This window comes from Lepidochelys kempii, chromosome 3 (assembly GCF_965140265.1).
Source record: "Lepidochelys kempii isolate rLepKem1 chromosome 3, rLepKem1.hap2, whole genome shotgun sequence".
NCBI lineage: Eukaryota > Metazoa > Chordata > Testudines > Cheloniidae > Lepidochelys > Lepidochelys kempii.
Genome location: NC_133258.1, coordinates 194,454,118 through 194,468,340, shown reverse-complemented (window position 1 = coordinate 194,468,340; position 14,223 = coordinate 194,454,118). Strand labels below are relative to the sequence as shown.

Below are 14,223 nucleotides of genomic sequence, written 5' to 3'. Positions count from 1 at the left end.
TCACTACTCTCTTGAATGATCTCTCACAGAAAAATGATAAAAGACAAAAATATCCTGTCACCTGTGAATGAAACACTTTTCACAAAGCGATCACTCTGTCTGACCCATCAGTCCTCATCCTCAAAGGAAACCTGCACAACACTGTCAAAAGATGAGCCTGGGAGCTTAAATTCATAACTTTGCTAGACACTAAAAATCATGGACTGAACAGAGACACTGGATTTCTGGCTTATTACAATCCATAACCCACTAACAACTCCCTGCCCAGCAGCCTCTCTCCCCTTCCCTTTTCCCCTCTGACTGGAGATGTGTTAACAGGCCGCCTTACCTTGATTGGTCCCTTGAAATATGTTAATTACTTATGCTAAATAATCTCTTCCATCTTGTATTTAGCTGTGACAGTTGAGTACGTTTCCCAGACCTGAAGAAGAGCTCTGTCTTAGCTCGAAAAATTCTCTCCCCAACAGAAGTTGGTCCAATAAAAGATATTATCTCACCCACCTTTTCTCTCTAATGTCCTGGGACTGATACGGCTACAGCAACTCTGCGTACTGATATTTCCTCTCATTGTATGAATGCGCAAGTGCTATGTAAGAATTTAGGTGTTGCTTATTGGAGTGAAATAAATCACTTTCTGAAGTTTATTAAAAAACGGAATGGTTGTGTAAAATGCAATTACAAGAAGCTACTGATGGGTACAAAGAATCAAAGCATGTAGTTGTTGCCCCAACATGCAACATAATGCTACAAAATATTTGTCCAATAAAGGTAGCAAACATGTATTATTTCGATCACCTAATAATTACAGTAGATGTAAACTTTTCTTTTAAGCTGCTATAAATCTTTAAAGAATTTCCTCCTTATTTGGACACTCATTTTTGTTGTTTTTTGTTTTATTTTTGTTTTGTTTTGTTTTTCAGGTAATGTTTGAGACATACCAGTTTTCTGGGGTATATGTAGCCATTCAAGCTGTTCTTACTTTGTATGCCCAAGGTAGGTGAAGGTTATAACTTAGCACGTTTAATATCTAAATGCATTGCTTCGCTGAAGTCTTAATATGGTGTTAATAGGGCTGCCCATTAATCACAGTTAACTCGCGCAATAAACTCAAAAAAATTGACAGCCCTAGCTATTAACAAAGAAAAGATCTTGGTCCCAATTCACCACTAGCATAACTGAGCCTAGCTGACTGGATCTTCATCAAGAGTTTTGGGTTGATGAGCATCCGCATGAGTAGTTCTTCTCATGGTCCGTAGCTTATTCCTCTTTTCCCCATAAAAATAACACTGGATTCTTGTTTGTAAATGCTAAAACCTGGTAATATATAAAGTGACTGTCCTTGTATCTCAGATGTTTAAAGTGTCATTTTCAGAAAGTCTTTAGCATATTTTCAGTTTTCAAGAAAAGGTTTCAACAAGTCCTTTAAATTTGATTTCATTTTATGAAAGCAAAATTACATTGCCTAAAAGTTGTGAAACCATTAAGATGACTGTGTTTTATTTCTGGGGCAAGAGAAGGAAGTAGACTTCTCTGCTATGGACAAGTTGGAATAAATCATAATTTGAGTTTGAGAGTTAAGAGACTGGAGGTGAAATCCTGCCCCTGTTGAAACCCCTGGGTGTTTGCTATTGGCTTCAGTGGGGCTTGGATTTAACCCTTGGACTTGAAAGAGAGTTAATTCCAAGCATATGTGTATGATAACATGACTCCTTACACCTTTTATTAGTAGCATGGTGAAATTACCTTTAAATGGTAGAATGTGCACAGCCTTTTGGCAATAACATTTGTTATCACAGCTTTTATGTCAAGAATGGTATAAATTTGCTCTGCCACACTACATGTTAAGAGTAAGATATTAACAACTGAACATGGTTATATTTACAAATTTAAGTGCTAGCCGAAAAACGGTTGAAACAATATTATTCAGTACCAGCTGTGGGGTTTTTTTTCCCCCTTAAAAAAGGGAAAAACATCTGCAACAATTCAGAACTTATAGAAGGATTGTAAAAGATGACACTAAAATTCAGCTGACACATTTATGACACTTCAGTTAAGATAATGCCCAAACTTTTCTCTTCAATCCCCTCGTTTATTGGGTTCATAGCTGAACAATAAAAATTCTTTCCAGGCTGAAATTTGGCACACACATATTCTCACTGGGAGGGATTTTTCTTCTGGTAATTTATATTCCTTCTAGGCATGAGGGAAGTGTCATCATTCCCACTGCAGGCTAGGTGATAAACATATCTATTCCCGAGCAAGGGCCTGCATCCCAAACTGTTGTCCTAACTTCAGGCTCTGAGACAGGACTCCAGAGGGCAGGATGGACTGCAGACTTCCTTCCCACTCTCAACTTCAGGGACTGCCTGAGATTCTCTATTAACACTGCCTAAAGTCACACTCCTATGTCAGTGGTGCTGAGCAGTTGCAATGCTCACTGATGTCAAAAGGTTTGGAAATTTAGCCTATAATTCTGTATGTGCCTGCATTTCATGGCATGTGATTTTGAGACAATTCCTATGTAAATTGGATATTGTCAGATTAAGAATCTTATATTTAAAGGTGTTTGTCTGCTTGTGATAACACATCAGAAACTAAAACTAAAGATTCTGTTTGAGCTCTGTAGCACAGACATAGCCTATGCTAGCATATCCCCCTAGTGTAGGTGCAGTCTACACTGACAGTGTTTTTCTGACAGTGTAGGAACACCATCTCCCCAAATGACATTAGCTGGGTTGACAGAAGCGCTCCTCTGTTGAGTTAGCAGTGTCTACACTGGGGAGTTCGTCAGCATACTATATCAGTCAGGGTGTAGGTTTTTTCACACCCCTGACCTACTTAGCTATGTCGATATAGGTTTTAAGTGTAGACCGAGCCTTACTTTTCATCATCAATTCTAACTAGTTGCTTTCTGCATTTTGCTTATATGACCAATTCGAGGCCGTTTCACTTTCTGGATGTGTTTCTTGTAACTTGACTAAACCAAAAAAACCCCCAACTTCTCATTGGAATTAGACTTCCTAAGTGTTTGGAAAATCCCTTTACAAAACCCAAATTAAGCTGAGACTGTCCTTTGAAAAACAAATTTAGAATGGCCAGTTTGTCAGCTCTGCTGTAATTTTAAGTGGCTTTTGTTTACGTCCTACAAAATATGAAATTACAGAAGCCTCAAATCATGCACTCCAGCGCCACCCCACCCAAAATCACACAATTCTGCTCTGTTATTCAAATAAGGTAAAGTATGTGTGGCATGAATGATATCTCCAGGTGTCCAGCATCTTTGAAAATGAGGCTAATCTATTTGCACATTAATGCAGAAAACTGGAGTTTATGCCCCCAACCAGCATTTAACCAGTTTAAATATTCTCCATTTAATTGGAACATGATTTATGGGGATGTCAGGACATGAGAAAAAATTCTATATGCTGGGGCTGCAGTCACTTAAGAAGGGTTACTAGCATTTTTTTTAAAAGATTGGGGTGGAGGAGTTCATCTCTGTTCATACAGAATTTTCCAAGTAAAACTTAAAACAAATAGTTGAAATGAAGTGGAGAACTTAATTTTAGTACAATATTTTATTTTCAAATGTGATCAGACTTCTTTCACAAGGGGAAAGGTTTCTCTTAATTAGGACAGTTACTTCATCAGGACAGTAGGCTGGCCACCCGGTTGGTCCAGTTAGGAGGGTCCTAATGTACTGTGATGTATCGTTCTACGTATCTGCTTTCAGATGTAATATTACTGTTCTTACTTAGGCTTATTAACTGGTGTTGTTGTGGACTCTGGAGATGGTGTAACTCACATTTGCCCAGTCTATGAAGGTTTCTCTCTTCCTCATCTTACCAGACGACTAGACATTGCTGGGAGGGATATTACCAGATACCTCATCAAGGTAAGCTGAAAAAAAATTTCTTGGAGCTACAGTCCCTATCAGGCCGCTATGTGGCCACTATCCAAGTTCAAATCAGTTGAAGCTTAGAAAGTTGAAAGCTTGCTATTAGTGGAAAAATCTGTCCTCTTTCCTCTCAGTTGCAGGGGGAAATTGTTCTTGTATGCTTTTTTCGGGATGCTTTAAAGCAGGGTTCTGTACGTGGTATGGAATTTGCTGTGGGATCATTTCCTTACTGCAGAATGGTGCTTCAGAATCCATTGTAAAAACACATTTCTAGTCCTTATGGGTTGCAAGAAGAACCTTCCAACTACAAACAGTGTACATCAGGTCACTGATGGTACTAGTCTTTCCAAACAGCCTTAAACAGCTGCTCTGCAGTGTGTGAAGTGGCCCATTTATCTCAGTGCCGTGATACCTATGAAACCTAAGAGCAGTAATATTTAAATTGTCTGACTATTTCACTGCTCGTTATTTAGGCTGAAATTTCCAGCTGAAGTGGTTATTTCACAATTACAAACTGCATTCCAAAAGCCCCAGCCACCAGCCCACCCCTAAACACAAGCTCCTGTGATTATCTGGTATATATTAAAAATGGCAAATGTGGGGATGAGTTGAATTTAATATCAACATACACCACCAGGGCTACTGTACTCTTACATAAATGTTCATATTTCATTTGTTAAATCTCCCTTTTTAAAATTTAAATTCAGCTGCTTGCAGCATGCAGGGAATTTCCGTTTAAAACTGAGCCCAGAACTTTGCCCAATGGTGTTCTGGAAAGAGTGGATGGAGGGGCCTCAGCAGTTCGGATATTTTGCATTCTTGGACCTTGCTTCGCTGTGTGGATAGTGGATGGTGCTTCCTGTCCTCTGGCATTGGTCAGGCAGGGAAGGATCAATGAGAAACCAAAGATTTGGAGGACCCCCTCTGACAAGGTCCTCCTGGTCATTGCTTCCATTTCCAAAATACTGGGCTTGAGATGTGCTGCACCAAATTCTGCCTCATCTCCCTCCAAAAACATTCATACTAGACTGAGTTATACTCTAAGAGTCAGACTTCAAAAGGGAGCTGTCAGTAAGTGTGACTTGCGTAGCGATGAACCAGAAGGTATAAGTAGATACCTGCACGAGAGTCTAAGTTGGTAAGTAACTTACACTCCCTAATACATTATTTCTGAATTTGGTCCCACCTGATGTGGGGGAATTCCATTTGGAGAGGTTCCCATAGTGAGTTTCAGTTAATGGTTCCATTGACTGCATACCTGAAAGGATTTCACATATTCTGTTTGGTAAAACTGTTACTCAAGTTCATGACCTCTTTGACTGGCAATCAAAAACTAACGTAGCCTGGGATTTAGCCACTCAAATTGATGGAGAATACGTTCTGGGCTTGTGAATCTTCAGAGCTAGATTTCAGAGTGGTAGCCGTGTTAGTCTGTATCAGCAAAAACAACGTGGCATCTTAGAGACTAACAAATTTATTTGGGCACATTTGGCACCTTAGAGACTAACACATTTATTTTGGCATATGCCCAAATAAATTTTAGTCTCTAAGGTGCCACACGGACTTCTCGTTGTTTTTTCAGAGCTAGAGTAATTCTTTTAAAGATTTTCAAGTATGTGGGAAAATCTTTCCCAATATTCATATGGCAATGAGGAACGTATGCATTTTCTTCAGTAAAAGTGACTCTGTTCCAGTCAATAGAGTGGTCAAATTTAAAATCAATTGTATTGTTGCTACAACCTATAAAGACCTAAACGAAATCAGCCGGATTGAGAAATCACAATGAATCTCCAAATTTTGAAATGAAATCCCAAGAAAAAGAACAATCTGTTAGATCTTTCTTTCACTATTTCCTTTGTAAAGATCATAGTGAAAACTGTAGCGTGGAACGTATCTTCCGCTTTTCAGAGTTATACTGTCATTTTCACGCTGATCGAAATAAATGCAATTTGACTCTTCCCCTTATTTTCTTAAACTTGATTCTTGTCACATTTTTCATTTAATTTGTCTTTGGAGAAGTCTCCGTTTCTCCTGAGAAATACAAAAGAAGGGTAGCAATCAATTAAATGTACATTATACACGTAATCACAGATCATGAGAACTGAGCCACTCCAAGTTTATTGCTAACCCAACATTCTTTTGCCATCAGCTGCTCTTGCTGCGAGGATATGCCTTCAACCATTCTGCTGACTTTGAAACTGTTCGTATGATCAAGGAGAAGTTATGTTATGTGGGATACAACATTGTACAGGAGCAGAAACTGGCCTTAGAGACCACAGTACTAGTTGAGTCCTATACGGTGAGTGTATACGAGAGATGTATATCAATTTTGAAGTTGAAAACCTGTATGATGAAGACTCCCTTCCAGTATAAGTTAACACCATTTCAAGTAACAGATTCCTTGCCTTTGTAAATAGCTGCAAATTACGTTATAAAATGACTGCAAGACTTAGAACTTTCTTTCAACAATACTAAACAATGTTTTTTGTAATGGCTTGAAACTGAAGTAAGTTTTTGGAAAAATATTTTTTTCCTATTATGTACTGTTTCACAGTGAAAGATCCTGCTTTTTTGGTCTACTATGTATTAGTATCTAAGTAATATCAGAATAAGCTTTAATTTGTGCTTTCTATTCTATAGCTCCCTGATGGCAGGATTATCAAAGTTGGTGGAGAGCGGTTTGAGGCACCAGAAGCTCTGTTTCAGCCTCACTTAATCAATGTGGAGGGGGTTGGTGTTGCTGAACTGCTGTTTAATACCATCCAGGCTGCTGACATTGACACCAGGTAAGAGCAGGACATCTAGAAGGCTTTGGATCTTCTTCTCTAAAAAACTTCTATCAGGGCACAAGTGTGGACAAGGAAAAATCAATTCATCCACAAAACCGGACCCTTTATGGCAAAATAAATTTTCTAAATACAGGTGTAATGATGAGTGTGAGCAAGGTGTTTCCTTGTGAGGTTAGTATTCATGAGTTAACATAACCTCTCTTTGAAATGGGGTTTGTAGTGCTTAGAACTAAACAATAACAAACATACATGTAGGACATGCAGTGTTATTCCACTCCTAAAATCTCTGCTCTCCAAGGCATATTGCATGGAGAGTTTATCCTGAACAAGAGAATATGTAGCTATTTCAGAGTTCGTTGTAAAGGCGTCATGTCTGTTCAGTGACAGCTGTCTGCATTTCTTGGACTTTCACTTACCTGCACATTGGGGTTTCTGTATTCGTTGTACAGAGGAGAAACTGTTGCCACTAGAAAGAATGTTTTTTTTCTCCTCTATTAGGTCTGAATTCTATAAGCACATTGTATTGTCTGGAGGTTCCACTATGTACCCTGGGCTGCCCTCACGACTGGAACGTGAACTTAAACAGCTGTATCTGGAAGGGGTCCTGAAAGGAGATGTAGAAAAACTCTCTGTAAGTAGTGATTGATTAATTGCTTAATTTGTAGATAGATCAGATATCCTGAACTACCACTAGAGGGAGTGAGATGGTCAGCAATAGGATGTAAAAAGCAGTATGTGAAGTATTCACATCCTATCCTCTCTAACTGAAACATCAGTGTTTCAGAATGACCAATACAGGCTTTGAATAGCCATCCTGGTGACCTGTTTCAATACACTTGAAACAAGGCCACAGTACTAGGTTACTTCAGAAGGTTAAGCAGAGTTTCAATGTAAATATGTGCTGTTAAACTTTGGTGAGCAGTCCTGCACTCAGACCTAACTTGGCACCTTAAGAAATCCAGCGTTTGGATGCTTACCTGCCTCTTTATCCTTGAATTTTTATATTTAATACCACATTCCACAATTACTCTGTGTGGCTCAGTCTTTTCCTTCCCTTTAATTCATAGGTAATTGTAGTAGGCAGACGTACCACTCACGAGAATTGCAGAACTAAGATTGCATTGTGTTGCTGTCTGCCTTGTAGAAGGAAGGTTTGTCTTTAGAGAGGAAATGCTTTTTGGAATGAAGGGGGTTTGGGTTTGGTTTTTTTTTTTTTTAAGTCTTGAATTACATCCAAATTTTTTTCAAAATACCTTTTAACAAAATACATTTTAATAAAACATTTGCTCTCTAAATCCCCAAAGAGGACTCATTTGAAGAATGTTTTCTGGATCATAATTGGACTGAGCTAATCATATAGGTAGCCAGAATATTTAAACTATACTAATTAGTCACGAAAGCACAACATTCTTTTATCATTTTTAAATATTCCTAGTTTGGTGGCTTATATATTTAATAATCACACATTTAAAATGCAAAATAGTGCAGTCTGTGGGGTTCAATTGTCTGCTCTGTAAGGGAATATAGAATAGTTAAAGTAGAAACCCAGGTGTGGAATCCTTTCCATTCCTCCACCCACCTGAGACTTAGTATAACTCTAGTCATATAAACTGTACAATATTTTGTGAATTGATGAACTGGTAACTTCCCTGATAATCTTAGCTATCAAAGCTGAACATATAATTTAGAATGTGATTCTGACCCCTGGACTTCTCTATAGGTACACTCAAGATGCAGTTTTGGAGAACAAGTTAATTGTTTCTGATTTCCAATGCAAAGTAGCTATTTTATTGATGAATTAATTTTATTTTAGATTGCACAAACAGAAAGCTCGCATGCAGCGTGCCCTCTCCTAGCATTTCATTCACTTTTTTCCCACTAAACACAATTTCAGTTTCACTGTTATGGTAGAAAAGGGTGATTTTTTTTTTTTTTTTTGGGTCCCAGGAATCCAAACAATACCGTGTCCCTTTTCCTTCTTAGAAATTTAAGATCCGTATTGAAGATCCACCTCGTCGAAAGCACATGGTGTTTCTGGGTGGTGCAGTTCTAGCAGACATCATGAAAGACAAAGACAACTTCTGGATGACCCGACAAGAATACCAAGAAAAGGGAGTGCGTGTGCTGGAGAAGCTTGGTGTGACTGTTCGATAAACTCCTGACCTTGTTCCCATCACATGTCTAAAGCTTTTATTCCTTCATTGCCAATCTTTGAACTCATTCAGCTACATGACATGGAAAGGCCTGTCTGTGCCCTTTGACCCAAAGGTCAGGTTTTGTTCTGGCTTCTTGGGGTAGCTTTTGTTAAATGTTTGTTAATATGGCTAAATTTGACCACTTCCCTGCAAACAAAACAGAGCAAGAGCAGCCTGTCTACTGCATTGTTCCTTCTCAGGAAGGCAATTCTGGTAGGCTTTTTTCTTCTGGGTTTATTACTGTAGTTCTGCTGGCTTTTTTTTCTCTAGCTCACTGGGGGTGGTGTGCCTTTCTTAGCATAAGAAAACCTGTCGGCAGCAACTTTTACCCTCACGTTATTGTGGTGTTTACCTTTGCATCTTTGGCCGCCATCTCCATTGGCATTTTTTACCACAGTTAGGAATTCTGATTAAAACCAGTTAGGAACTGGTTTAACCAGCCCAAATGGCTTTCCACACGGTTCCAACATAGGTTGACTCCAAATGTACTGGACACTTAAACTGCCTTCTAACACAGTTTATCTGCAACTGTTTGACAGAATTCCTAAACAAAATGACACAGTCAATGGGGCTTTTCATGGTGCGTTTCTTCAGAATGGCCATCTAAGCAGTTATTGCCACAAACCAATACATATCAGAAACCTCCAGTATGCTGACAAATTTAAATTCTTAGCCTTATACTTTCTTGATGTTATATAGCTTCACTGCTAGGGGACACTGGGGGTCAACTTCTATTTAGAAATACTTTTCTTTTTATAGTTAAATTTTGGTACCATGATGTGTCTATGTAATAGAGAGCAAGAGCTGGTATATTATCAATTCCATTTCATTGGGTTTGAGGCTTTGGCTAAGAAGTTTTAGAGCAGCTGGGTCTGGAGTCTAAATCTTAATCTATTGAAAAATAACATTTTTAAAAATACTTGTAATAATTCTAATTAGATACAATAAAATACCCCAACAAACTGAGTTGTAAAAGCTTGTTGTAAGCGCTTTTGTGTACATCAGAAGCGCTTCTATTAAAATTTGCAAGTACTGAATCCTGTGCCAAGTAGTTATTGTAAATGAATCTTTCATCTTAACTGACCAGTGTTTGTTTAAATAAAGCAAGCAGATATTTATAACAACCACTGGCAGTAGGTTATGAAGAATGACCTATATTTGTTGCAGTTAAATATAACATTGACATGTGAGACTTGTTGCTAGTTGGTAAATATCCACAATTCACTCTGTCTAGTCTTGATTTTTGATACTTATGGGGAAGGAAGTAAAACCAGCGTTGGGAATGTTGTTTCCAAAAACCACATTAAAAGCTGAGATTCATTGAAAAATAGATGTTACTGGTAATAAGATGTCTGATAATTTTTTTTAATCTAGTTGCCAGCATGATTTTCTTGTTGACAGGAAATACAGGTAATATCCTCTGAGTAAAATCTGCTGCCTGGCTGCAAAGTGTAGCAAAAATTGCTCACGTATGCATTTCCATCCAACTGTTCATGGTGTCACTTCACCATTCATTGAAAATATCCAATTATATCATGTCTGACCTAATTTTTCCAAAACCTTACTACTACATTTAACAACAGCAGAGCCAAGATCTGTTGTGGGAGTAGGGACAGACTTTCCAAGTTTGGTGTGCATGACATTGCATTCATTCGTGTATATGCTAAGACCTGACAATTACACACATCTCTCTTTGAACATTTAGTCCTCATCGAACACTGCAATATGTAAAACTTGCTTTGATTCCAGAAACTTTTTTTTTCGTTCCTAAATTGATAGAGAGAGACCTTCCTTTTGGCTGAAAGCATAACCATGTCTACGTGTCTTTCATACTAAAACAGTCACTGAAGGACTGTTAATAGTGACCATTTAATTACAGAAGAGTAGTTTTTTGCAGCTGTGATTACCCTTAACTTGAACAATATGAATTTATAGGCATGCCGGTCATGCCTCAATGCATGCACTTACAATGGTTACTAGATTTTGGGGATATGGTTGTAAGGGGTACTCTGAACTCCTGTAAGTTTAATACCGGATATGCTTTAGAAATGCCGTTCAGCCGTCAACAGTAGAAGACTTGCTTTTAGAACAAATAGCCGTTGTGGCTTCTCACATGGTGCATGTCTCTTCGTTCTCAGTGTGTCCAAAAGCCATGGAAGTAAACCAAAGAATGACATTTTTAGAATAACAGTGTGCCATTTGAACATTCAAATTTAATGACTGACCCTGCACAACCCTTTGCTCAAGTTCTCATACTGGCCTCAGGTAGGTGTGTCTGTGTAAGTAAGGATTGCAAGATCAGACCCTTAGGCTTGAGTACTTCACAGCACCATGAGCAACAGATGTCGCTCAGTTTTGCAGTAACTGGAGTTTCTATGGAGACTCTGTATTTATATTAAACCCGAGCATTTAAAATTATTGCTATCCTGGGTTTGAGAGAGCGCATTTAGACATGATCAAAATGGCATGTTTGTGTGTTGAATGGGTGTTCTTGTGCTCAGTGCAGTTCCCTCTCGTGTGTGTGATTTCCCACTTCAGAACTTCTGTGTTGCTGTGAAAGCAATCTGGTTTTAACTTTTTAAAAACCAAATACCAAGTTAAATTTACAATTTAACGTTAACGGGAGTCTAAGCATAAACACAGGATGCCTCAGCAATTGTAAGAGTTCTCGTGAACAACCTATTTTTAAACGTACCTGCTTTGAAAACACAATGTGTTTTAGGATGTTAATCTGTGTAGCTATTAACATGAATGGCTTTTTTTATACTGTTCTGAGCAATGTTAAAACACGGTGACGTTTGAGACTATGACTGGAAAGAGAAACATCCACTGAAACAAATTGACAGGTCTTTTCAATTTAAAAAATAAAATCAGATTTTTCAAAGTAGCTCATGTTTGCTGTGTCTCCTTTGGGAAGTCACAATTCTGTTGTTTATTATATTTTCTCCTTTAATCAGCCACTTAAATTGGAATGTTATGGACGGCTAACTAGAGAATCTGAGAAATCAACATAACAAGCTCCCTATTGATCACTGGCGCATTTAGAAATGCACCAGCACCCCTTGCTGGATCTAGGATTAAATACCTATGTAGAGGAGAAATACATCAATGAGAGAAAATCTTGTCAAGACTCTTAATCTCAGTTCAGAATTCAGGCTGGCAAGTGCTATGATTTTCCGGGCTAGGTACTATGATTGGGTCTCCGATCCTGTGAAGTGCTAAGAGCTCTCAGCTCCATTGACTTTAGAATACACTGGACAGTACTGGCCCAGTGACCAAGAAAAGCCTTCAAAAGTAATACTTTTTTCAATATGAAAACAACACTTGGCATTAAGTGGCAGGGTGCTAAATACTCTTCCTGTCTTAATCGATAAAGTGAAGAATTGCCCTAGTTGAAAGGGGATAGGTAGATATGTTTTAAAAGCTGCACTTAATATGAAGCAGCTTTGTATAGCACAGTGTTCGTGTCTTTTTAGCATTGGGCCCTGTCTACCCCACAAATTTCAGTGGGTTTGGTAACTGGTTAGTGACACGATTGGTTTTAACCATGGCTTGGTCCACGCACACTAAAGCTAATACTAGATAAAGTGTGTCAGCTAATTGTTTCACACTGGCCATCAGCATTGGGTGGAGCACACAATTTTTTTCTTGTACCCCTTTTGGCATATAGAATACTGCCCCTGATTGAACCAAGTTTGGCCAGTTTCGCAGGGCACTGCCATGTCTGTATATCTGCTGGGCACTCTGCCCCCTGTTGAGCAACTTGGGGTAATTGCCCAGGTTTACCTAGGATGAACTAAAACACCATTAGGCACCATGGTAGATGTAGATACATGTGGTTGTATTGTGACAAATGCTGCTGTGAACACAACTGTCTTTTTTCAGAGTAGCAGCCGTGTTAGTCTGTATCCGCAAAAAGAAAAGGAGGACTTGTGGCACCTTAGAGACTAACCAATTTATTAGAGCATAAGCTTTCAGCTGTAGCTCACGAAAGCTTATGCTCAAATAAATTTGTTAGTCTCTAAGGTGCCACAAGTCCTCCTTTTCTTCTTACAATTGTCTTTGTAGTTGGGTCAGGTGAGTTTTGTGCTGTGTGCAAATGCTTGTAGCTAGGACCTTAATGGAGGAAGGGAAAAAAATTCTAATCTCCCATCACCATACAGAATGTTCTCAGTAACCATTTTCCAGGTTTCTTTTCTTTAATGTGACTGTTTCTGCCCATGACACTGGATTGTGATAAAAGCACGTCTTCCTTGTGTTTACAGCCCTTTCCATACTGCTCTGTTGTGGCAACGTATGCCAAGCAGTTTGAACACTACAGAGAATCAACCTTAAATTATGCTCATTTGCCTGTGTTCTGGCAAACATGAAAATTGCATGAAAATTTTTCAAATTGTCTTTGATGTTACTCTGTAGCCACCGTTAAAAAATGTATACTGAGTAATTGTTTTGTCCAAGTCCACCTATTGAGAGTGAAATGGGTGACTAAGAATGTTTTCACTGGCAGCTCACCTTGTGCTGGTTTCTGGAGCAAAGTCATCCTGTAGTGGGGAAATGTCAGCATTCGAGGCCCAGCAGGCCTGAGGAAAACCGATGCGACTCCCAACTTGTACTTCTTCCTTATGCCAGGAATTTTGCTGGTCTTCAGAAGACCATGCACAAGCAAAGAAGGCAGGACAAAACTGTGATGCAGACAGTAGTACGTAGCTCTGCATGTTATGAGTTACATTCTCAAAACATTTCTACCAAAATACCATCCGTGGGCATAACCCACCTTCCCAATACCTGTGTTTACATCTCTTCTCCAAAGCAGGACTGCCAAGACTACTAATCGTAGGCAAAGGATACATGTTTTAAAACGGGTCTTTGACAGTTGTAGAAATGCTCCCTGAACTTAGCTGTCTCTATCCTGAGCCTTTGACTAGGTTGGGCAGGAAGGGAATTTTAGGGAAAGAGGAAACTTTTGGCTCAGCCGGTCTATTTTTTCCTCCCTTCAGAGAAATTAGACATAAACATGAGAAGGTTAAGCTAGAATAGGAACTAAGCTTCCTTAGGAGGAGACAGAGCTAGGAATCTTTTAATGGAACTTGGCTCTGACTCATCTTGCCAACCCAACTGGTGCATCCCAGCTACAAAACTGGGAAGGGAAATGGAGCCCTGGCCTTTTGCCCAGGCTACCTGTGCCCCCAAATGCAGGAATGTTTGAAAACTTATCAATTGCCAGCAGCAAGGAGAGTTGAACCCAACCCCTGGGGAGAGGTGGGTCCACCCCCCTGTAAAGCTGTCCCCAGTGCACCCTTTCCCCCAGCCGATTTCTTTATTTGCCCTGAAACTTAGATGTTTC

General features: G+C 39.1%; 1 protein-coding gene across 2 annotated transcripts in view; it reads left to right on the top strand.

Annotated features, from left to right (window-relative positions):
- The window catches only part of ACTR2 (actin related protein 2), a 42,345-nt gene extending 30,579 nt beyond the window's left edge, over positions 1–11,766 (top strand). For both annotated transcript variants that reach the window (XM_073339472.1, XM_073339473.1), the window contains 6 exons: positions 921–993; positions 3,756–3,892; positions 6,045–6,194; positions 6,536–6,681; positions 7,183–7,315; positions 8,668–11,766. In XM_073339472.1, coding sequence (XP_073195573.1) covers positions 921–993; positions 3,756–3,892; positions 6,045–6,194; positions 6,536–6,681; positions 7,183–7,315; positions 8,668–8,838 — 810 coding nt within the window. In that variant the 3' untranslated portion in view covers positions 8,839–11,766. The remainder of the gene's footprint in view (positions 1–920; positions 994–3,755; positions 3,893–6,044; positions 6,195–6,535; positions 6,682–7,182; positions 7,316–8,667) is intronic.
- The last annotated feature ends 2,457 nt before the right edge of the window (positions 11,767–14,223 follow it).